The 23954-nt window shown below is 36.6% G+C and overlaps 6 protein-coding genes across 6 annotated transcripts; all 6 read left to right on the top strand.

Moving 5' to 3' along the window:
* Positions 1 to 1132: 1132 nt before the first annotated feature.
* LOC113502363 (cuticle protein 7-like) lies at positions 1133 to 1972 on the top strand. The gene is made up of 4 exons (XM_026883909.1): positions 1133 to 1144; positions 1248 to 1508; positions 1541 to 1707; positions 1789 to 1972. Exons 1-4 carry the CDS (start codon positions 1133 to 1135, stop codon positions 1865 to 1867), a joined length of 519 nt encoding a protein of 172 aa, XP_026739710.1. The 3' UTR covers positions 1868 to 1972.
* Positions 1973 to 4169: 2197 nt separating this feature from the next.
* Positions 4170 to 4989, top strand: LOC113502364 (cuticle protein 7-like). The gene is made up of 4 exons (XM_026883910.1): positions 4170 to 4181; positions 4267 to 4473; positions 4566 to 4732; positions 4820 to 4989. The coding sequence occupies exons 1-4, from the start codon at positions 4170 to 4172 to the stop codon at positions 4896 to 4898; spliced, it is 465 nt and encodes a 154-aa protein (XP_026739711.1). The 3' UTR covers positions 4899 to 4989.
* Positions 4990 to 7207: 2218 nt separating this feature from the next.
* On the top strand, positions 7208 to 8101 carry LOC113502680 (cuticle protein 7-like; the record flags this gene model as incomplete). The annotated part of the gene is made up of 3 exons (XM_026884333.1): positions 7208 to 7468; positions 7659 to 7825; positions 7914 to 8101. Coding segments are annotated over 3 exons (507 nt in total), but the record flags the coding sequence as incomplete, so codon positions are not given.
* Positions 8102 to 9843: 1742 nt separating this feature from the next.
* LOC113502681 lies at positions 9844 to 18597 on the top strand. Its single transcript, XM_026884334.1, has 13 exons — positions 9844 to 10121; positions 10198 to 10428; positions 10517 to 10683; positions 10766 to 10828; positions 11885 to 12893; positions 12977 to 13143; positions 14719 to 14722; positions 14879 to 15085; positions 15166 to 15332; positions 17568 to 17619; positions 17845 to 18105; positions 18207 to 18373; positions 18454 to 18597. Exons 1-13 carry the CDS (start codon positions 10110 to 10112, stop codon positions 18518 to 18520), a joined length of 2574 nt encoding a protein of 857 aa, XP_026740135.1. The 5' UTR covers positions 9844 to 10109; the 3' UTR covers positions 18521 to 18597.
* On the top strand, positions 11139 to 13523 carry LOC113502352 (histidine-rich glycoprotein-like). The gene is made up of 3 exons (XM_026883894.1): positions 11139 to 12893; positions 12977 to 13143; positions 13390 to 13523. The coding sequence occupies exons 1-3, from the start codon at positions 12021 to 12023 to the stop codon at positions 13463 to 13465; spliced, it is 1116 nt and encodes a 371-aa protein (XP_026739695.1). The 5' UTR covers positions 11139 to 12020; the 3' UTR covers positions 13466 to 13523.
* Positions 18598 to 22410: 3813 nt separating the features above from the next.
* Positions 22411 to 23954, top strand: LOC113502682 (larval cuticle protein A1A-like). The gene is made up of 4 exons (XM_026884335.1): positions 22411 to 22572; positions 22622 to 22942; positions 23081 to 23247; positions 23773 to 23954. The coding sequence occupies exons 1-4, from the start codon at positions 22411 to 22413 to the stop codon at positions 23840 to 23842; spliced, it is 720 nt and encodes a 239-aa protein (XP_026740136.1). The 3' UTR covers positions 23843 to 23954.

Below are 23954 nucleotides of genomic sequence, written 5' to 3' on the forward strand. Positions count from 1 at the left end.
GAGTCTATTTCGACTTTTTTCAGTTCGTTATAGCGTAGTTAAGAAATATTGACTCCATCAAGCCTGAAATGAATTTGATATGTGAAATAGACAACATTTTACCTATTTGCAATCTTAATTATTTCATTTCATAAAATAAAGAATCAATCAAATCATCATCGTACACTTTGTGTTGAACTTTTCGGGAACGTGAGAAATTATTCAATAAATCAGAGATTCGTAAGGTTCTGTAAGTACCTTATACTGATTTTATGAATATGTTACCAAATCACTTACGTTTATAAACGTACTAAAAAGATGATGGATTGGTATCTTAAGGCTAGCGCTTATTGGTATAGCGTATTTGGATTGCGTATGTTTGTCATGTAAAACTACATGAATTGTTGAAAACAATAAATAAGTATAAAACTTATAAGTGTATTTCAATTTTCACTACGTGCGCGTCGTTTCTTTTCTCTACTATTTTGACAGACATGATTATAATCAGAGTACCTTGCCCTTAAAGATAAATATCAATTACTCGCTTGAAAACCATTCATTAATAAATACTCTAAACTATTAAATCCGCTGCATAGTGTTATTTTAGCGACAAAATATATCAATGATAACAATAACGTTTTCTATTTTAATTATTAAAAGTTACCGTGATACTTGGACTGGGCTTGCTCAAAAGCACTTTCGCCAAGTGGTTAATATCTAAAAATATTTTATTGTGTGTAGTCCAACCTCCTTATACTAAAAACTATGACAAAATCACGAAATTCTCATTAAAAAACCTATAAATAATATAAGTTGATAACTGAAAAAAAATACTAAATATAGCAAAGCAAGGATACAAAAAAACATTCCTATCTGAGGAAATAATATTTTAAAGAAATGATAAAATTAATTACCGTTATTCCATATTTGTTGGTATTTATTACTTAAGTTTACAACACAATCTGTTATTGGAACCTTGAGCAACATTTACACTAACAAAAGTATTGTAGACATTCAAAGTCAAGTTCACGCTCGCATTTTATCGCCCCACCTACTTCATAAAGTACAACAATTTTTTTAGTATATAACCGTTCACTAAAAGTATGAATTTCATTCACTACTTGATCCTTACAAGTAATCAAACTAAACCAAAATGTTCAGCAAAGTGAGTAAATTTATAAAAGTATTTTTTTTTTTATTCGAATGTTTCGAAGAAAACAAGAAATTTAATACTTTCACATGAATTTTAACAACTACGTTGTTTTCAGATCGTAGCCCTCAGCGCTCTGTTGGCCGCTGCTAACGCCGGCTACTACGGCCACGGTCACACCGTGTCTTCCCAAAGCATCATCCGTCACGATGAGCCCGTACACTACGCCGCTCCCGTAGCTCACTACGCCGCGCCCATTGCTCACTACGCTGCTCCTATCGCCCACTACGCCGCCCCTGCCGCTCACTACGACGGCCACGACACCTACGTTAGTAACATTACCGCCGCACCTATACAAATACGGCTACATTTTATTTCTGTATTGTTTTAATGTATTGTTTAAATCTACAGGCTCGCCCCAAATACGACTTCTCGTACTCCGTGGCCGACCCCCACACCGGCGACCACAAGTCCCAGCACGAGAGCCGCGACGGAGACTCCGTGCACGGATACTACTCTCTGGCTCAACCTGACGGCTCCATCCGCAAGGTCGAGTACACCGCTGACGCCCACAACGGGTAAATAGTTTAGTTATTATTATAAAAAATAAATAGATGCTGCTACAACATTCACAATTAATCGTAATGTACGTTTTTCAGTTTCAACGCTGTGGTGCACAACTCTGCCCCCTCTGTGCACCCCGCCCCCGTCCACGGACACAACTACCACCATTACTAAAATTAATATTTGACTGATTGAGTGCCTATTTATTTTATATTTACGTAACAAGCATATCGTGTAAGTAGCATGCAACCCTTGAATAAATGAGTGAAACAATTAAAACCTTTTTTTGTATCTTTTTTCGTCCGAATAAGCTTTGTATCTGCCCGCTTTATAGCATTTCGCATGACGAATTGCATATAAAAATGCATTGCATTTTAATGTCATCATAACCCTGTCACAGACCACTGTTAAATATTGTCTTGTCTAAGACATGGCACCAAACCCGATCGGCATTTTCGGTCGTCTATAAATTTTCACTGCGATGGCACATACTCCACTGACATTTGATATAGTGGTATGCCGATCGCCGATGATTTTCTCCAACGGTAGAATAAATGTATAATACCTGTGATTATAATTGGATCGAGTTTTAAATTTTCACTCACTAACAAATCTTGGTATGACTAAGATTATAATAAATCCTAGAAATTCCGTGAATTCATTTAAATCATACCATAAATATATTTCGGAACTAATACAAAACTAAATGGGTTCCACTGAAAAAATTTAGAAACAACAATAAAAAAGTAAAAAGTATATATAAAGTACATTTATTTTTTAATAAGATGCTAGTTGTTCTTACCTCTTTCACAAACACGACCAAAGGAATATTCGTCCATGAATGTATGTTATTACGGAATACAATAACTTCACTATTTACATAACAGTTTCGATACCGTTTTTCTATAGGCCTAGGACTAGGACTCTGATAGGCCTACCATCTACCTATTGCAGTTACGGTTCACATCGCACCGCAAGTTGACAATTGCGATTAAATTCTTTTAAAAAGTATTAGTAGACCCATTAATGCTCAGCGGTTAAAATAACACGAGTCTCACATAACACCGTCCACTGCTGGGCACAGGCCTCTTCCCGTATAGGGAACGTTTTGAGCATTAATCACTGCGCTAGCTAATGCGGGTAATACCCGTAGCACATAGGAAATGAATCAAATTTAGATTTCAGTCACCAATACTTAGAATCCAGGTGATGACGATGTTTTCCTTCGCCGTTTCTGAGTGGTGTCTTGGAATAATAATAAAAAATACATATAAATTTGATAATGTCTCATTGGTACTTCGCCTGCGTTGCGATCGAACCTGCACTTCGTGCATAAAAACCGTAAGGCCACCACGACCAACAGTGGCATTATTTATTAAAAGCATTTTCGATTGGTAGATTTAATTTTTTTAACCTGAACGTTATTAGACTAAACAGCTTTATCGTACCTGCAATCGTTATTTGTCTACGCAATTTATTAATTAAAAAAAAGAAACGCAACAAAATTCCTTAAATTACACAATCTCGGGCCAAAATGTAAAATGTCTTGCATTAGCCTACATACTGTAAAAAATTACCTAATCATTAAGCTGCAATATTCAAAATATCGAATTTCTTAGGCTTATTAAAGTAGAGCAATAACTATCATTTTAGGCTACAAAAGATCCGAAACACTTAAATTAATAATAGCATTACATACATCGCGTTTAATTTTGTGTCGCGTCTAATGTTCCAAAATTCTGAGATTCTGAAAAATGAAATGTCCCGATGATTTCGCCAACTATTTGATGACAGTTACGAAGAATTCTTTAAATCTTTTTTATTACACATAATTATTAGAATCGAGGATAAACAATTTAGTTTCAATATCCTCATTTCATTTTTAATTTCATTAAAGTTTGGAAAAAGCTTACTCAAGCGTATTTTTCCCCATGTTTTTATAAACGTGTTTGTTTGTTTGTCGTTCCGGTTGGATTTTTGCAACTCAATTTTGAAGCACTTCCCGATTAGCTAGCAGGCTGAAGTTTTCAGGGTAGCTCCAAATTATATTTTGCTCAAGAACCAGTTACCTCTTAAATTTGGAAGTTCCTTAAGAAGACCAAATCAATCACCAGTCAATAATATATTGACAAAAACAATAAATTTATAAGTTAATATAGGAGAAATTTAAAGGAAAAATTTCCTTTAAATTCGAATCAATGAAAAATTTTATTGTTAGAAGTCTTTATTTGTTGCTTTATTTATTCATTTATTCTTCATTTACTTTACAACACAAACTGTTATTTCAGTCTTGAGTAACAATAATTGTAAGAAAAGCGTTGCAGTCATTCAGAGTCAAGTTCACGTTCGCATTTTATCGCCCCACCCACTTCAGGCAATAGTTACAATGTATATATTTTTTTTGTATAAAACCATTCACCACACGCTTCAATATCATTCAGTACTTGTTATTGACAAATATTCTAAGCACCTCAAAATGTTTAGCAAAGTGAGTTTTTTTATTACTAATTTTATTTCATTTCATTTATAAAAATTGCTTTATTTTTGAATCAAATTATTTATGTTACTTTCAGATCGTAGCTCTCAGCGCTCTATTGGCCGCTGCTAACGCCGGCTACTTTGGTCACGGTCACGCCGTGTCTTCCCAAAGCATTATCCGTCACGACGAGCCTGTACACTACGCTGCTCCCGTAGCCCACTACGCTGCGCCGATTGTCCACTACGCTGCTCCCATCGTCCACTACGCTGCTCCTGCTTACTACAACAGTCACGACACCTACGTGAGTAATTTTACCGTTGCTCTAGAAGTAAAGCTAAAAATTGTAAAACTAAAAATGTCTGTATTGTTTTAATGTATTGTTTAAACCTACAGTCTCACCCCAAATACGACTTCTCGTACTCCGTGGCCGACCCTCACACTGGTGACCACAAGTCCCAGCACGAGAGCCGCAACGGAGACTCCGTGCACGGATACTACTCTCTGGCTCAACCTGACGGTTCCATCCGCAAGGTCGAGTACACCGCTGATGCCCACAATGGGTAAGTAGTTTAGTTATTATTATAAAAATCTTTTTAATGTAGATGCTGCTACAACATTCACAATTAATCGTAATTTACGATTTTCAGTTTCAACGCTGTGGTGCACAACTCTGCCCCCTCCGTGCACCCCGCCCCCATCCACGAATACGACTCCGACCATTACTGATTTATGCATATCTGACTGATTAAGTGCCTATTTATAATTATTGTAGAGTGTGTTCACCTATGATACCCTTAAATACATGACTTAGAAATAATAAAAGTTTTTTGTTTATAACATTAAAACCTCTAACAATCCAAACAAGTTATTTTGCGATGTTGATCTTTAATCACGCAATGTTTAGTGGATATAATAAATATGTAGTAAGGGCTTCGAACAAAAAAAGACTACTATGAACAATCATTGACTCGCATGAACTATTTTTAATATAGTGGTTTCTTAGGTTTACGCGAATGTTAGACATTGAAATGAAACTACTTTTACGGATTTTTTCGCGGTTTAATTTTAGATTTTAGTTCCCGACGTTTCAAAACCTTTGCAGGTATCATGGTCACGGGCAGAGATGGCGTCCGTCTTGACAGAAGATGTTGCTCGTTCTACCTTCATATTTTAATTAATTGTTTGTGGTCCGACCTACGCAGTATGAGCTCACTGTGTCTTGATGTCTTGCAGCGCTGCTCTTGGGTTTGGCCTTGAGTTTATTTATTATTGGATCCCAAGTAGGTGATATCTTCCAGCCATCTTCTCTATTGAAATTAGGGTGTTTTTTAATCTCAATAGCCTCGCAAAACATCCTAGGTAGGAATTTGGATTCTTTAGCGAGGATCTGTGGTTGGTCAAATCTAATATAATGGCTGGAACCTTCAGCATGATCGGCGAATTAAACCGCGGAAAAATCCGTAAAAGTAGTTTCATTTCAATATTTTTAGTATCTAAACTATATTACCCAGTGTTCCATGAACTGGCCGATTGTAGCCTAATTTGAATAAATGACTTGATTCATTTCGATTCATCTCGATAATCATATCCTCTGCGTTTTGGTCACAGAACACGATATGTGGATTAAATGTGTATTTTTTAAATACGTTTATTTCCACTTGTACCTTTGTCTATTACTAAATTTAACAATAAAAAATCAGTGAAGTAAGTACTCTTTTTCCGGTAGAGAAGAAATAGACATGACATGACATCAGGTCCATGACTGTCATGTCACGTCTGATGCTGGAACTGAAAAGAGCTCATGATAGCTTATGGAATTTTAGCTGGTTTTATTCGTACTGTCGAGTATTTTCATCTCGAATGGAAACTGACTGCTTTGAATATTGTTTTCAAAGTTTGTTTTAAACAAAAGAAAATGTTTCAACTGCAATGGTACTAGGGGCCAGTATCTAGATGTTTACGAAGTGTTAGCGATTTCTACTTACAAGTTTATGATATCTAATAATTCATCAAAAATACATATTTTTGATTAGACACCATTAAATATTTTAACTGGTTATGAAACTCTAGCATAAAGTCTTTTTTTTTCTTTAAACGACTCCCGCAGTAAGTAATTTAATTCTTGTGTCGCGGGGGGTTTCACAAACATACAAATCACGTGCACAAAGACCAGACTCAGAGCAAGCACCAGTGGATCATACATATGCTTGTCCCACGCGGGGATCGTTGACTTTTTTAGGACGTTTCTCACCCAGGCATTTTATTCCACAAAACTACTTTTTTACAAGATAAATAATAAGGAAGTTGCTATGTGGTCTACCTCAAATATGAAGCATTTTGCATTGGTTCACATAGTATAATTTATAATTAATTATATATTTATTACTAAATTGCAATAATCTATATTTTATTACTGAAACGTATTTGATTTATTTGAAGTTGGTACCGCAATTATTTTCAGGTGGTAAAAAGACCTAAAACCGTGCCTACAACATAATATCTGAAAGCATCAGTAGCTGTATAACGTATTAAGTGTCATGTAATGACTTAGCCACGGACAACAGAAAAAACAACCATAAGTAACAATGAAAAATAATTTTACGAAAATAATAAAACTATCTTAATGTAGCAAAGCAAGAAGAAGCTCAACAAAAACGTTCCAATCAAACGAATCATATATATGTTGTAAGTTTATGCATAAATACAATATCAGAAGTCCATATTTAGTAGATACCTTATTTATTTCGTTTACGACTCAAACTGTTATTTCAACCTTGAATAACATTAACTGTAAGAAAAGTTAAAAAGTAATTCAAAGTCAAGTTCACGCTCGCATTTCATCGCCCCACCCACTTTAAACAGCAGTTGCAAATACTTTTTTTAGTATAAAACCGTTCATCACGTGCATTTTAACCATTCAGTACTTGAATTTGACAAGCAATCAAACCACCCAAAATGTTTAGCAAAGTGAGTACCTAGCGTGTTTTATGCAAAAGTTATTGGCCGCTCTTATAAAATACCCCGTTATTTTGTGAATAAATAAGCTATTTTTTATAATTAAACAAAGAAAACTACTTTATTTCCAGATCGTAGCTCTCAGTGCCCTGTTGGCCGCTGCTAACGCCGGCTACTACGGTCACGGTCACGCCGTGTCTTCTCAAAGCATTATCCGCCACGATGAGCCTCTGCACTATGCCGCTCCCGTAGCCCACTACGTTGCACCCATTGCCCATTACGCTGCCCCCGTAGCTCACTACGCCGCTCCCGCTGTTCACTACGACGGTCACGACACCTACGTAGGTGTTTTTTTCGTAGCCCAACTAGTTTAGCTTTACATATTTTTCTTTATATTTATAAAATTTTAAAACTCGCATGCTCACCCCAAATACGACTTACGACTGTTATTACTGTTACGACTGTTATTGCCGTAGCTCTACAAATTGGCTACAAATTTCGATTTCTCTAATGTATTATTTCACACTACAGGCTCACCCCAAATACGACTTCTCGTACTCCGTGGCCGACCCCCACACCGGTGACCACAAGTCCCAACACGAGAGCCGCGACGGAGACTCCGTGCACGGATACTACTCTCTGGCTCAACCGGACGGCTCCATCCGCAAGGTCGAGTACACCGCTGATGCTCACAACGGGTAAATAGCTTAGTTATTATTAAAAAATATATATCCCATGTAGATGCTGCTACAATATTCAAAACTAATCATTATTTACGTTTTTCAGTTTCAACGCTGTGGTGCACAACTCTGCCCCCTCCGTGCACCCCGCCCCCGTCTACGGACACGACTACCACCATTACTAATTTATTCAAAGCTGACTGATTAAGTGCCTATTTATTGTTATTGGAAAGTATGTATTTTGTTCTTTATTTTGAAACCCATGATTATATTGAATATATGACTCTAAATACATGCCGACTGTTATTTCCTGCCAACCTCTAATATGTGAAGTACAACTCTTCCCCCTCTCCGATCACGCTGTGCCGTTCTACAGAAGACGGTATAAAAAGCTATATAACGAAAATTGAGAGGTCGCGGCTTTGGCATCCTTTCATCTTGTCAGAAGCGCAAAACAGGTTTTGTGTAGTAATTTATCTAATCATCACGCAAAATCATAGATTATAGTATAAAACTAAATTATATCTAACTTTGTTTTCTTGACATTTTTTCGTTATACAAAAATATCGAAATTATGTGCTGAACTGAACGGAAAAACCCAAATTCTAAACTTGGTAACTTTAAAAAAAGTATTAAAAATATTAATGATACGTGATATGTTACATATGATGTGCCGAGCTGTGATCTTTAATTACAGAACTATCGTAGTTTTAGTGAACGAGGAGAATTAATTGCAGGATTTCGGCCGAACCGCCCTGACAGATGCGCGTAGTCGCGCAAAATAGGCCTAACAGTTGAGGGTATATGTTTGAATTGTCCTTATGGCTTTTATTTGAAATCCATACAATTTTTTAAATTACCTACTTATTAAAATCCTATTACTGCCAAAATTCAAAACGAAATTCGCGTTACTTAAATCAAAGTAACCCATATTGCATCTGATTATGCAATTGGTCAATACAATAAGGTCAAAATAAATAAATCAATTAATTCTTTAATATCTAGGCGTATTAGTTTCTCTTAAAATGTCACACGCATGATTATGTCATTGTGACACAAAATGAATCAAATAGCAATTAATCTTGATTTATACTTTTAAATCGGTATTGATCGAAATAATTTAGTTTTTATGGGAGTCAGCATTAAAAATAGTGTTTAATATCTAGTGACAGTCGTGATAACTTGATATTTTATCAGGTTATTTTTGAAAGACGGCGAAATTTTCTTTTTTGCTTTATTTACAGTATTACAATAACACATTTTCAACCAACATCTTATATAAAAACATAGTATCCTTTTGCTAGGTATCCGTATTCGGGTTAAAACGGAACAGTATTACTGAGGCATCAGTATCTGTATGTCTACCAGTTCGTTTTTCACCAGGTTTTGTCTCAAAAACCATGATAGATAATTCTCTTGCCATTACTAAGAATGAAAATCGAGGATAAGCAGCGGATATTACCAATGCTTATTTAGCGAAATACATCATCCACTAAAATTTGCCTACCCATGGTGGTTAATGAGAAACAAACTGGTATAAGTCGGACAGACAGCGAAGCCTAAGTAACAGGGTTCCGTTTTTACACATTGCGTGCGAAACCCTTTAATTATATTTTATCTTTGTGCAAGCAATTACTCTTTTTAAGATCCTTTTTCAAGTTAGATGGTACCGCCATTCGCTTTACTAGGAACTTCTATTAAATTGAAGAGGAATCCAGAAGTAGTCTAAGAACCGCTTCTGTGCATTAACTAGTGCACTAGTTTTGGACAAGTTTTCTCAAAATATCAGAAAACAATGTGACTATGCAACAGGTCCAACCCAATACACCTATGTCATACATTGTATTAATTATATTTATGTTCAACCTTACGTTTCATTAATTTTATCATCCTGAAAAATTCAAAACTTTTTCAATTTGTGTAAAGCAAAAGTGATATTCTAATAAAAATAAATTTTATAAATTCTTTTAGGGTTAAAAAAAAGTAACTAGCTCGGACTGGATGCGGCCCATGTTCAACTTTATTTTTTTCTTAAGCATAAGTTTAAAAATACATTTTATTTATACATAACCTAAATTACGATACGACATGTGTCAACTTTTTTACAATATTTCTTGAAGCAATTTTACCAACAAAACCTTGAGTAACATAAAAGTGTCCAAAGTCAAGTTCGCGCACGCATTTCTTCGCCCCACCCGCGTCGCACAGTATTGTACGCCTATGTACTGTATTTGAATATAAAAACGTACACATTGCCCAGTGTTATCATTCAACATTTGATCGTTGCAAACAATTTATCAAAATGTTCAGCAAAGTTAGTAAACTGGATATATACTCAAACCTGTACTAATATGACTAAATTTTACTAACGGTTACAAATTTGTTTCCAGATCGTAGCTCTCAGCGCTCTGTTGGCCGCTGCTAACGCCGGCTACTACGGCCACGGTCACGCCGTGTCTTCCCAAAGCATCATTCGTCACGATGAGCCCTTACACTACGCCGCCCCCGTAGCCCACTACGCTGCGCCCGTTGCTCACTACGTTGCCTCCGTACCTCACTACGCTGCTCCCATCGCCCACTACGCTGCTCCCGCTGCTCACTACGACGGTCACGACTCCTACGTAAGTGTCTTTTTCGTACCCCATCCAGTTTAGCTTTACATATTCCTTCTTTATATTTTCTTTACTTATGAAATTTTAAAACTCACAGGCTCACCCCAAATACGACTTTGCATACTCTGTGTCTGACCCTCACACCGGTGACCACAAGTCCCAACACGAGAGCCGCGACGGAGACTCCGTGCACGGATACTACTCTCTGGCTCAACCTGACGGCTCCATCCGCAAGGTTGAGTACACCGCTGATGCTCACAACGGGTAAGATAAAATTACAAAAAAAAACCGTTATATAGATATAATCTTAAAATTTAATAACTAATGAAGGCATCATTTGTTCCAGTTTCAACGCCGTGGTCCACAACTCAGCCCCCTCCGTGCACCCCGCCCCCGTCTACGGACATGCGTACCATCACTATTGAGTGCTGATGGTTGACTGACAGTATTAAACCTATTTATTTTTGTATATACCGTAAATAAAATGAGATTATTAAAACGCAAAAAGATTTTATAAATTAACCCGATTGTTTTTTTTTTTTACGGAATTGTAAAGATAGGCATGAATAAAAATTACCCATTATTGTCATCATGTTTGTTACTGTAAAGTCGAATATTCAGGCAAATAAGCATTCTAATAATCTTCCACACCGATTCCGGTAACGGCGACGGCTTCGACTCTCTTACTGGCGTGCGTGTGCTCTCATGTGGCTGGAGCAACCAATTTTGCGCGTAAAAGTCCGCGCACACTGCGGGCATGTCATAAATAAGCACTAAGTTAGTTAACAAAGTAAAGTTTTTCTAAAAAGCAATATTTATGTAGATTTGTTTCAATTTTTCCCCAGAACAGATTTGTCACCAATAACGCTATTTCGTGTCACCTTATTATATATTCGGACTGACAATTAAACACAATGTTGATGTAATCAGCAGATTTCACTATTGTGGCGCGTGCCCTTAATAAGTTAAAACTGTCCTGTTTATACAAATAATATAATTTATTAAGTTTTAAATAATAATAAACACAGTAATGATGTATCTAATACAAAGTTCACATCGTCAAACCCTGTTATCATCTTAACTTGCTGGGTTCAGACAATAGACGCAGTAATCATTACCTAAATCTTATTCAACTTTCCCCTTTCATTAAAAATATAATAACATTATGCACATATCTGTATCGGAAATGTACGTCACTAAAAATAGTTAATTTATTCTAAGTCGAGTTCGCTTATGCATCTTTCGCCCCACCGAAGACGATCTCTACGCCCCGCGTTTCACAACCTTGATATATAAAAGAAATGTCCAAATCATCGATACCAATCAAAATCCAAACGTTGCAAATACCGCATCCGAAAATGTTAGGGAAAGTGAGTGTTTCGTAACTAATTATTTAATTAACTTCCTCATGGAAAGTGGATTAGTTTTATTAATGTGAACTATTGTTTTAGGTTATTGCGCTTAGTGCCCTGATTGCTGCTACGTGTGCCAGTGTTCCGAGTTTAAACCACGGCTTGTCGTACCAACAATTTAATCGAGGAGATGAGGCCTTACGTTATGTCAGTGCAGAAGGTTACCAGGTCTCTCCTGTAGTCTACCAAATGCCTCGTGCTGAACAAAATGAGGGTTCAGAAGCATACCGCTTATCTTCTGGAGAACACCCTAGTGCTCCAGAAGCGCAAAACATGGATTCCGAATCCTACCACGCATCTCAAGTTGTGCAACACGTCCCTTCAGCAAGATACCAGGGCAGTCTTGAAGCGCATAACTCCGCTTCAGAATTATTCCATGGTCCTGCTCCCGGGCACCACATACATCCTGTTGCGCACCACGCCTCTTCTGTGGAACACCAGGTCTCTCCCATAGCGCACAACATCGCCTTAAGTACATATCACGTATCTTCTGTCTTGCACCAGGTTCATCCTGTTGAACACCACGGTTATTCAGAAGGACACCACGATTCTTCTGTAGAACAGCACGTCTCTCCTATAGAGCAAGAGGTCACTCCCTCAGCACACTACCATCGCGACTACTATTCAGCGCACAACGTTGCTCCTGCCGTTCACAATATTGCTTCTGAATCATACCACGCTCCTAATGAAGCGAACCATATTTCTTCTGAAGCTCACAATGCAGCATCTGCACAAAAGTCTGGTCCAGTTGCGCACTACGTTGCTCTTACAGCACACTACGCTGCTCCTGGAGGACACTACTCCGCGCCATCAGCACACGACGCTGCTCCTGCCGCCTACTACGTTGTACCTACAGCACACTACGATGCTTCTGTAGGGCACGTCGTACCCTTATACCGACACGCTTCACCGATATCACACTACGCTGCCGCCGCACCTGTAATTAACCATGCCACTGCTGCCGTAAATAACTACGTGTCCGAGGCTCATGTAACTAACCACGCGTCCGAGGGTCCCGCTCACAACACTCATACCGCACCAGCATCCCACTACGACTATTACGTAAGTAGCAAAATACACAAATAAATATATGACCTACTTGTTACATAATTATGGAATATATGTCTACCGTCTTTTCACCCCAGGCTTATCCTAAATACGCCTACTCATACTCCGTGGCGGACCCTCACACTGGCGACCACAAGTCTCAGCACGAAGTCCGCGATGGTGGTGTGGTGAGGGGCTCGTACTCCCTACTGCAGCCTGATGGCTCTGTCCGCAAAGTCACCTACACCGCTGACGACCACAATGGGTAAGTAGACAGAGTAGTGCGCTATTAGTGCTCTCTTTGACCTTTGTATGCAATTATGAAATATAAAAAAAAAAACAGAACAAATACAAAAAGGAAATCCACACGCCCTGATTATTCCAAATAGAAAAATTTATCATGCCTTTATAGGAATATTTTTTGGTTTACTTTCATAATTGACTGTATTTTTATGCAATCTTTTACTTACTAGGTAGATACAAGTATACTTACGACATCTTTCGTCCACAGTTTCAAAGCAGTGGTGGAGAATACTCCTGTCGTGTCTAGAACAGCTCGCGAAAACGCACAAGCTAAACAAAATTGATGATTAATATTATTACTTATTTATTTATTGCTTAGAACCTAATTACTCTTAAGGAAAATAAAAAATCTTGATAATGTTTTTTTTCTGTTCTACGTGACTTTTCTTTGTAAAAGTTTAATAATTATGTTCGCTGTTATTGTTAAAATAAAATATTAATTGTAAGAAGTATTGAATTCCTAAACCAAAATTACTTGATGCAACCCAATGAATTGAGAACACTATTTACATTAATAAATCAATAAAGAATAATAGGAAGTGTTACCGAAACAGAATTCGTTCTGTATCAGCTTAAGGACAAATGTAATTCATTAAATCATTTATTCTGTAAGTAGAACATATTATCATCACCTTTAAAAGTCTTATTTAACACATTGGATTAACACTAACTGTTAATCCTGAGAGGAAATATGGAAACCATTTCAAAGTCCAAAAAACAGTATAGTGTAATCGTATGCCGCGCAGTATATTAGAACCAGCTTTTAAAATATAATATTTGGAAATAGAAGACTTGCTTGCAAAACAGTAACGCACTGAAACAACTTCCTTAAAATGTAAAAACTCGCCAGTGATCCAATAGATTTTACTGCGTATTACATAATTCTACCACAATGTACAAAATTTCGGCGATGATAATATTAATAAATTATCATATGCAAACTTTATTACCGTTTTACTTCCGATAAAATATTATGTAAACGTCGTCTATAAAGTCACCAGAATAGTGGGTCAGGTTACCGGTACATTGGCATCAAAATTGTTTTTCAAATTGGTTTCACATAGACTCAGATATTTTGGAAATTTTGAACATACTTTGAAAGTATTATATACCTATATTAATATATTCAAAACACAGTTATTTATAACATCCCTACTATAATTAATTTTTTATTTAATTATGTAATTTAATTGATTTTTCAACTACTCCAGTTTGAATACTTCATTATTAGTCACCATGCTTTTGTTTTAACAAACACTTAACTGACGTCATCCAAAATTGACCCCTAATAAAGTTATTACGTTTTAGTAAATGAACAGTACACATGCAAGCATTTAAAGTCATTTATTTTATTGAACCAAATTGTAGCTATTATTTAGCGACATTGAAATGAGTCAAAGTTACGTGTCAAGTGCAAATACATAACTCCCCACCGCGAGTAACTACACCTGCAATCAATTGTTCTATAAAACCAAAAATAATTTTCGTTGACATCAATCAATACCTGATTGTCTAACTAATCAACCAAAATGTTCAGCAAAGTGAGTAAACTTAATTTATTAGCATTTTTTTTTCGATTCATACTAAATCCTTTCGTACAAAAGCTTTCATTTAAATTCAGCTTAATTTCCAATCGTATATTCACCAAAAAAGCCGTTGTAATACTTAGATATCATATTTTATTTTCGTGTTTTTAGATCGTAGGTTTCGGCGCTCTCTTGGCTGCTGCCAACGCCAGTCTCTATGGATACGGTCACGCCGTGTCCTCCCAGAGCATCGTACGTCATGACGAGCCCCACGTAGCGCCATACTACTACGCTGGATACGCCGCTCCCGTAGCGCACTACGACGTCCCTGCATACTACGCCGCCCCTGTTGAACACTACGACGGTCACGACACTTATGTAAGTGTACAATCTAACGCTTTGCCTATACTAAAAAGGAATAGCATTAGAATATATGTTTTTTCTGTTTCACTTCGCAGGCTTACCCTAAATACGACTTCGCGTATTCCGTGTCGGACCCCCACACCGGTGACCACAAGTCCCAGCACGAGAGCCGCGACGGTGACGCCGTGCACGGATACTACTCTCTGGTGCAGCCTGATGGCTCCGTCCGCAAGGTCGAGTACACCGCTGACGACCACAACGGGTAAATATCAAATAGTTTTGAACATATTTTTCCTTTCCCTCGTAATTTTTTAAAGAAAATATTTTTCTTGCCCCTGATCTGTTTTTTTATTTCAGTTTCAACGCTGTGGTCTACAATTCCGCTCCTTTGGTCCATCCTGCCCCAGTTTACGGCCACGCATACGACTACTAATGCTCATGATTATTTCTATGAGAATTGAATGACAGTTTTGTAAATAGTTTGATTAAAAAATGTTATATTTAAGTATGTTTTTTGTACGAGATGTAAATAAATGTGATTTTATATAAACTTACCTATTTAATTTCAATTATTTTGATACTAACCACGTCTAATAGCAGCAAAACCGCAAAAATATGGTAATTAGCTACTCTACGTGAATATTCAATACTGATTGAAGTGGTTTACATTATTGTGTCAATTTCATAATAAATACAGCTTTGTGGGATATAACTTAAAAAATAAAAAGTATAGTTATACATTTTCGAAGGGTTGAAATAGCAACAATACCAACCTTGAGTAACAACCAAATACGAAATGTTTCACAAAGCCATTAAACGAATATGACAATTTAAATGTAGATCAAGCATTAATCAAATAGTTCTCATGTTACTATAAAGGAACTGTTAAGTTAGATACTAAATAATTGCGATAACTGTCATAAATAAATAACTCAGAACAATGCTTGCATACTTCCCGATTTAATTGTTTCACATTGAGAATGGTTTTACAGTTGTGTAAAGACTAGAATTTTAAATGTATTTGTTCTTTATTTTTCGAATCTATTTTACTAGTGGTATTTTTCGGTAGTTTAAAAAAACCGTACAAAACAAATAAATAGTTCACTAATTATAATTATTTATTAACGATTTGATGTTTGTTAAGACGATGAAACTGTTTAATTGATTTAGAATTTTAAAGCGACATGTTGTTTAAAAAAAACATATTTTACATTTTAACCTGTTTTACGTTAAGGCTCTCCGCCTTGAAGAATCATAAAAATCTGAGAGTGATATAAGATACCCTTATTGCCTGCCTAACCTGTACCAAACTGTTCATATAAATCTAGATAGGTTTTATCCATATTGTAGGCTTTACCAGACCTCAGAACTTTTGTGAAGGTATTATAATTAAGGTGGCATTAGAAATAACCTATTTAGTTACCATAAAATAACTTGACAGATTATTTAATAATTTCTCACTTTTCTACCACTACCATTTAACAATGTATTTTAGGCGACATAATCCACTTATTTCAACTAAACCTAATTAATATGCCCTGAATAGCTTCAAGGGTTAAAAAAGGTAGCAGCAAAAAAAAACCTCTTTGTAATCGTCTATTGTATCTTTTTACGTTCATTCAAGCAGCACTACGTTACGTAGCTTACGCTAAACGTGACCTTGTTAACAATGCGATTGATGAAAAAACGTTAGTCGACAAATTCTTTTTTTTTTCTTTGTAAATGCATTAATGATATTTTTATTACTTCTGTTAATTTTCGTTATTTGTTTTTATCAGAAAACATCATCGATAAAAATTTCAGTTGTCAAATTGCCAATGAAACACATTTTTGATTTCAACTCAAAACGAAAGCCGTTTGCTTAAAATAGGCAACCAATCTTTTTTTTAGTCATAATTGACCCACTGTAGAGCGACTGATTCTTCCATCCATGTTTTGTGGTATGCAACCAGATCGTTGAGCCAATAAGTTATTTTTATTATAAAACTTATTTTTAAATTGTTTTAGGACTATCTCTTCTTTTTATTAGCCACTTTTAACGAAAGATGCAATAAATATGAAAGGAATTCAGTTTAGTTTAGTACCTAAATTAAGCACATCGTATCATTTTAGATATTAATTTAATCTCGATTTATTTTTGGTCCAATAACACGAACAAGGTATCCAAACATTGAGCAGTTGCCATCTGCTTTAATATCACCTAAGGTTTTCCACATTCAACACCTATTAGCATTTGTCAGGTACCGAAATCCTAAAAAACGTTGCCGATTTTCATTTATTTACTTGTCAATTTTGTGCGTAGAGTTTTTATGGTCATTAAGCCAGTCCGACATGGTCACAGCGGTTTTCGATACCATGACACATATTGCAATTCTATAATGATTTTTTTACACGACCTTAGCTATTGTCATTGTCACGAGGTTCGCATGCAGTGATCAGCCCCACTTGTTCTTATTCGATTTTAAATCATATAAAAACCCGCGGTCAGTAGCAATTGACATCAATCACCAATAAACTTCGATCTAAACAACAGCAAAATGTTCAGCAAAGTAAGTGTTACATTTACATTATTTGTGCACTAAAAAGTCTGAGAGTGACGAAGGATTACAATTCTGTGATAACATAGTGGAAGTGAAACAAAACAACGTGAAAACCATGCAATATATCAAAGTGTCGTTTCGTGTGATTCTTTACAGTTTCCAAAACCAAAACTTTCAAAATAAATGTACACTATGTGGTGACGAGCATTAAGGCAATAAATCTTTTATTTTCAGCTGGTAGCTTTTGGTGCTATGTTGGCGGCAGCTCAGGCCCATGGCCACGCGGTGTCCTCCCAGAGTATTGTCCGTTATGACGGTGGCCACTACGCCGCGCCGTACGCCGTGCCATACGAAGGCGCATACGCTGCACCTTATGCGGCCCCATATGCCGCCGGCCCTTACGCAGCTCCTTATGTAGCGACCTACGCTGAACCTCTGCCTTACGCTGCTCCTATTGCCTATGAAGGACATTATGATGACGGACATGATGAGCATGTAAGATTTTTATTGCTTTCTGACCAGAAGATTAATTAAGACTAATTTAAGAAGCCACTCGCACAAGACAGTATGATTAAACAATACTTTGTAAATTTCAGGCGCACCCACAATACGACTTCGCATACTCCGTGTCGGACCCCCACACTGGTGACCACAAGTCTCAACATGAGAGCCGCGACGGTGACGCCGTGCACGGCTACTACTCTCTGGTACAGCCTGATGGCTCCGTGCGCAAAGTGGAGTACACCGCTGACGACCACAACGGGTAAATACTTACTCTATACTCTTGAACACATAGTTACCTACATGTTTAACAATTTAATACACCTACGTATTCTTCTCCAGATTCAACGCAGTCGTACACACCTCTGCTCCGTTGGTCCATGCCGAACCCGAATATCACCACTATTAATAAGTAAAGATCAACGCCAAACCTGCTCTTGTACCAAATAATTTGTGATTAACTTATTAAAAATATTTATATCACTATTTTTCCTATTATTTCGTTACATTAATCCCAAAATCTAATGAGTAATTTAACTACGTTAGATTTACGAAACTATAAAGGAATTTGGTTCAAAAGATGAATAGGCTATTCATAAGTTAATTTACATTTAAATAATAAAACGTTTACTAGCACGCGGAATGCTTGTAATAATACAAAAAAATGTAGAGCTTTCTCATAATAAAATTAAATAACACCAAACAAAATAAACGCATGCAATCTGAAATTTTCTCACAGTAAAGTTGTGTGTAACATAATATTATGGAACATTAGAGAAATCATCTGTCATCAAAGATAATCTAGAGCCAAGGACAAACATGCTATTTAGGCCCTTCAACTTATTTACGATTTGACGAATACGATTACTCGGTTTGTCACCTCACTCATGAGAAACTATGATTAATCCATTTCATATAATATGTTATATATATAAACATAAAAACTACAGAGTCATTTCTCGTTAAATGAAAAATAATCAACAGAATCGGTATACCAGTGGGAAGTTATGAGATTACAAACATAAAAAAAGCAAAACAAAATACAGACCTGAAAACTTAAGAACCTCCACCTTTTTTGAGTTGGTTGAGAATAAGACATAACGATAGGGCCGTGACGGTAAATAGTGTTTTTACATAATTAGTAGCTTAAATACTCGTATTTATCTCGACTGTTAAACGTTATAGCCATCTAAATCAACAATTACCCAAAAAGGGCATAAACTACCGCTAAAAGCATAATAGTCATATTCATCATTTACGAAACCAAGAAAATATTTAGCGCTAGGCCGACACTTGATCTGATATTATAATTTTTATAACAAGGCTGTTTCGCTTGCGTGATTCCGGCGATAAAAATATAGACTGTTTACTCACTGAGTAATTTCGCTTGTGTAAGATAACAACGTATTCGATAAACTCTTGTTTGCCCTTCAAAAACAATCGAATAAAAGAGTTAACGATATTGTATCGATTATCGGAATTTTTTCGAGAACATTTTATTGACTTCCTTTAATTTTGTTAACCTTAATGCCTTTTTGGAGATTGTCGTTCGATATTCGATTTCTAGAGTATTTTTAGTGTGTTGTGTTTTGCTTTGTAATACATAACTATTTAGAACGATTGGTTTATTACAATTTTGGTCTACAATATTTAAGAATTTCTAATCAGTGAAAAATGCTATTGAGAACGCTCCATGAATACTATAACTAAACTAACAGCACCACTGCAGTGCGTATGTAGTGGATTCAATCCTTACGTTGAACAAATATTTCTGAGATCCACAAATGCTTATTGTGAGTCTGAACGTCTTTGTGCATGTAATCTTAATGTTCCTGAAACTTTGAGCATCACTCGGGCTACATTCCAGGACCCTTAACAAAAAAAGAAGAAGAAAAAGTGTGTTTTATCGTCTTATAATAACCTCAATACGCGGTGTGAAGATGTTCACCTCATAATTAAAACTTATAGACTTTTACATATACTTAGACTAGATTCTTTTCTATTATCTAGGCCATTAAAGTATCTACATACCAAATTTTATAGAAATCCGCTTTGCCATGGGGGCCAGGTTAAGTAACGAATATTTTTGTACGCATAACATATTTGTATTTAGTTATGCCGTTTTAAATAGATTCTTGTGAATAAATTACGTGTACATAAATAATTATTCCGATGATATTCATAGCGGAGTTCCGCGCTGTTATGTTTGATGAGTGGGCGTGTGGGTGACGTATAGTAGTTAACTAACTCATCAGCATAACGTGTTATGGCACGATATCGCTAATCTGAATAAAAATAGCCTATTTGATTGAGATAGACACAGATCGCTCTGTAAAGAACTTAAATGTTTTAGGTAATATTGTACACCGTACAAAAGAAAGCTAATCAATCAAAAGTGGTATTGGTTCGACTGGTTCCCGTTCGACCCAGCCACTGCATCATATCATAATTAAGGACTCCAGTTGGGTCCAAAACTAGTCGGGCTATCTTGAAAAATACAGTCTTCAAAGTCTTCTCCTTTACTCAAGCTTAGAATTATTATTCTAATAATCCTTATAATTATTTGAATAATAATCCTCACGAACGTTCTCTACATGCAACTAAAAAAACATCGATCCTCATAATACTCTACTTGATGACCATTTTTAATAAAATAGTAACAATCTTATTTAAATTTTAAAGGTTTAAACTTTCAAATGATTAATTTAGAAATAGTAACATAGTCTTCATCTATTTCAAAGTAATATTTAATCTAACAGGCGCAAGACACACGAATCAAAATATGAACTCAACTGAACTGTCGTATTTAAAACACGGTGACAGGCAGCTTGCAACACACATTTCACAAGGAATTACTTAGTTATGTACATTAGCAACGTACTGTTGCGTTTTAAATCATTAATCTCGAGCACAAAAACTTAGGCTCGGGACAAATATTAGCAGATCTTACAAAACTTGATAGGTTCTGAGCGAATGCATCAATTAGGTCGTTAGTGACATCGCATAGTTCCAATAATATTCTAACAAAGAAAAGCAGCAATATTTTTTACTAGTTACTATTTTTTAATAAGTTTATTGCTACCTCAAATGTTTATTACCTTATCTTTATAAAAACCAAATCAAATCAAGTTAAAATCAACTTAGACCTCCTATACCTCTAGGATATTACCAACCTCATTTTCACACCCGTAACCAATAATACGGCAGATGAATTTTAATTGAAACTTTTGTACATTTTATTTATTTTAAAAGAGCTTTTTTTTAATAGATTAGTTATTATTTTACAATATTCTAACTTATCCGCGGAACTTCATTCTGGCAGGCAGATTTCTGATTTTAAACCATGCAGTGTCCATGCATCCAAAAGAATTTAAAAAAAGTTTATTTTAAAAAGCTAAGCAATTTGAAATGACACTGAACATGTTTACTTCTAACATGTATATCAGGTCAGGTGCATGAGTACAAAGGAATGTTATCTCCGCTATTATCTACTCACAATCACTGTAGTAACGTTTCAAGGGATGGGAACAAGCTCCGTACCATGTCAGACAATAGACGCCAAATCTCATAGCAACGTCTAGATGTAAACAATGTACACTGATACGTTTATACGTACTCAGTAAGTGCAATTTGTAAAACCGATTTACATTAGTAATGCTAAAAGATTGAAAAATAGGTTTAAATTTAGGTCTAGTAAGGAAGAAAAATATACTATGAGAAAAATCGTTCAACGTCCACTACTGAATCTGGAGTATAACAATGTTATCTAGTATAAAACATTGGGTTATATTTCACAACACACATGTACATATACACACGTATCAATTGTTCATCATTTATGACACCATCACATTTTATTAAAATGTTGTTCAACGTTGTTAATGTCAGTATTACTTAATGAAAACAGAAGATAGATTTTTTTCTAGGCATGTTTTGAGCAAAATAAAATTGTAAGACTGCGTTATTTATTTGGTTATGACTTTGGTGTTATTTTAAGAGAAACTTACTACATAATCTCACCTGCACTTGTTTTGTAGGTAACGATGTGCGTGACCGACTTAAACTTATGTATATAATGCGCCCTAATATAATAGACCTACCAAATAATAAGATTTGGCAAAAAATCGCAACACAGATACAAACTATTTTCGAAACTTAAATTAAACTGGTCTGTATGAGGCGACGTACAGGCGACAATAAGGTATCATTAAACACATTGACCTACTATAACAAGTGTAGTATCGCAGTTCACATAGTATTTTCGTTAAGTAACGATAATTTTGATAATCTTACGCGAGAATGTTGAAGACAAAGCGCGGTGACCTTGGCGCCGCGGGGACGAGCCGCGGACCGCTTTCGGCCCCCACCGGACCCGCGCTGCCAATTCTTATAAAACCCACCGCGGCTTATCAAATGTATGTTAGTCACGCACAACTATCCCGCATCAAAATGTTCGCTAAAGTAAGTCATCCCGTGCTCAAAGTGAAGTGGAAAGTGAATCTTAAAAATTAATGTTGAGGTGATATTTTTGGAAAATGGTATACTGACTCCTTTGATTGTGCAGATTCTAGCTGTCAGCGCGTTGGTGGCTGTTGCCCGCGCAGGTCACCTCGGCCACGGAGGCTACACGGTGTCGTCGCAGCACAACCTCGTGCACCACGACACGCACTACGCATCAGCTCCCCTTGAGACCTATGCCCACGCCACTCCTCTGGTCCACGCCGCCCCCATTGCCCACGCTCCCATCGTTCACGCTGCCCCCATTGCCCACGCTATCGCCGCTCCCGCTCATGGTGGTGAATACTACAGCCACGGACATGAGGACTACTATGTAAGTTAAAACTAGGCAAGATTCCCTATGATGGACCAAATTTCTTAGCATATCTCACCTATAAAGCTCTCTATTTGAATAAGATTTTAATCAAATTTAGAAACAAAACGGGATCTCAACGTACATTTCTGCTTACAGGCTCACCCCAAATACAAGTACTCTTACTCCGTTGAGGACCCCCACACCGGTGACCACAAGTCTCAGCACGAGGTCCGCGACGGTGATGTCGTGAAGGGAGAGTACTCTCTGCTGCAGCCTGACGGCTCTTTCCGCAAAGTGTCCTACACCGCTGACGACCACAACGGGTAAGAAGTCACTTCAAACCTTTATTATAAGTAACACATGACAGAATTTTACCAGCTGAGAAAGCCAAGGTAGAAGTGTATATTACACGATTCACCATTTTTTTGTGGGTTAAGTTCTACTTCGGTGCACAGTAAACTGTAGGAATTAACAAATCAGTTTAAAAATTACGTAAAGTAAAATCTAAACACAAAATCCATACGTAATGAGGAACTGTTGATGAGAATGCAACTTTCCCCAAATTGCGCAAAACAGAGGTAACGTGCCATATTTGCCTCGTGGAGCTTTGTTTGTTCCCATATGAGTAGTAGCATTGCATCGTATTAAGTCATATGGTCGTCAAACCGGTAAGTAGTCACTAGAGCAACGTGTGAGTAATGAACTCGGGCGACCCCGCTCATTGACTGACAACAGGTCGGGTGAGCAGGTGCCGTGATAACAAACTGGTCTGGTCGGAACAAGTTCCGTCTCGCCGGTCTATTATCTAGTCATAACAATATTTATCTGATTGTTTGTTTTGTTTACAGTTTCAACGCGGTCGTGCACAACTCCGGACCCAGCCATCACTTCTACTCGTCTCAGCACCACCATTACTAGATCTCTGTCGCCAATAATTATTAAAGCCACAATGTACCTTATTTATATTTGCTGTGATCTTCATATATGTACCTACGTTTTATAATTAGTTATTAAAATTAACTTAAAATTA

Source organism: Trichoplusia ni, chromosome 17, assembly GCF_003590095.1.
Source record: "Trichoplusia ni isolate ovarian cell line Hi5 chromosome 17, tn1, whole genome shotgun sequence".
Lineage (NCBI taxonomy): Eukaryota > Metazoa > Arthropoda > Insecta > Lepidoptera > Noctuidae > Trichoplusia > Trichoplusia ni.

Excerpts from the sequence above, each read along its gene's own strand:
- LOC113502363 (XM_026883909.1), top strand. Across the intron at positions 1,509-1,540 it reads TACGGCTACATTTTATTTCT|GCTCGCCCCAAATACGACTT; the intron begins GTATTGTTTTAA and ends TTAAATCTACAG. Across the intron at positions 1,708-1,788 it reads ACCGCTGACGCCCACAACGG|TTTCAACGCTGTGGTGCACA; the intron begins GTAAATAGTTTA and ends TACGTTTTTCAG.
- LOC113502364 (XM_026883910.1), top strand. Across the intron at positions 4,474-4,565 it reads ACAACAGTCACGACACCTAC|TCTCACCCCAAATACGACTT; the intron begins GTGAGTAATTTT and ends TTAAACCTACAG. Across the intron at positions 4,733-4,819 it reads ACCGCTGATGCCCACAATGG|TTTCAACGCTGTGGTGCACA; the intron begins GTAAGTAGTTTA and ends TACGATTTTCAG.
- LOC113502681 (XM_026884334.1), top strand. Across the intron at positions 15,086-15,165 it reads ACGACGGTCACGACACTTAT|GCTTACCCTAAATACGACTT; the intron begins GTAAGTGTACAA and ends TTCACTTCGCAG. Across the intron at positions 17,620-17,844 it reads ACAGCAAAATGTTCAGCAAA|CTGGTAGCTTTTGGTGCTAT; the intron begins GTAAGTGTTACA and ends TTTTATTTTCAG.
- LOC113502352 (XM_026883894.1), top strand. The coding sequence starts at position 12,021 with ATGCCTCGTGCTGAACAAAATGAGGGTTCAGAAGCATACCGCTTATCT. Across the intron at positions 12,894-12,976 it reads CATCCCACTACGACTATTAC|GCTTATCCTAAATACGCCTA; the intron begins GTAAGTAGCAAA and ends TTTTCACCCCAG. Across the intron at positions 13,144-13,389 it reads ACCGCTGACGACCACAATGG|TTTCAAAGCAGTGGTGGAGA; the intron begins GTAAGTAGACAG and ends TTTCGTCCACAG.
- LOC113502682 (XM_026884335.1), top strand. The coding sequence starts at position 22,411 with ATGTTGAAGACAAAGCGCGGTGACCTTGGCGCCGCGGGGACGAGCCGC. Across the intron at positions 22,573-22,621 it reads GCATCAAAATGTTCGCTAAA|AATGTTGAGGTGATATTTTT; the intron begins GTAAGTCATCCC and ends ATCTTAAAAATT. Across the intron at positions 23,248-23,772 it reads ACCGCTGACGACCACAACGG|TTTCAACGCGGTCGTGCACA; the intron begins GTAAGAAGTCAC and ends TTTTGTTTACAG.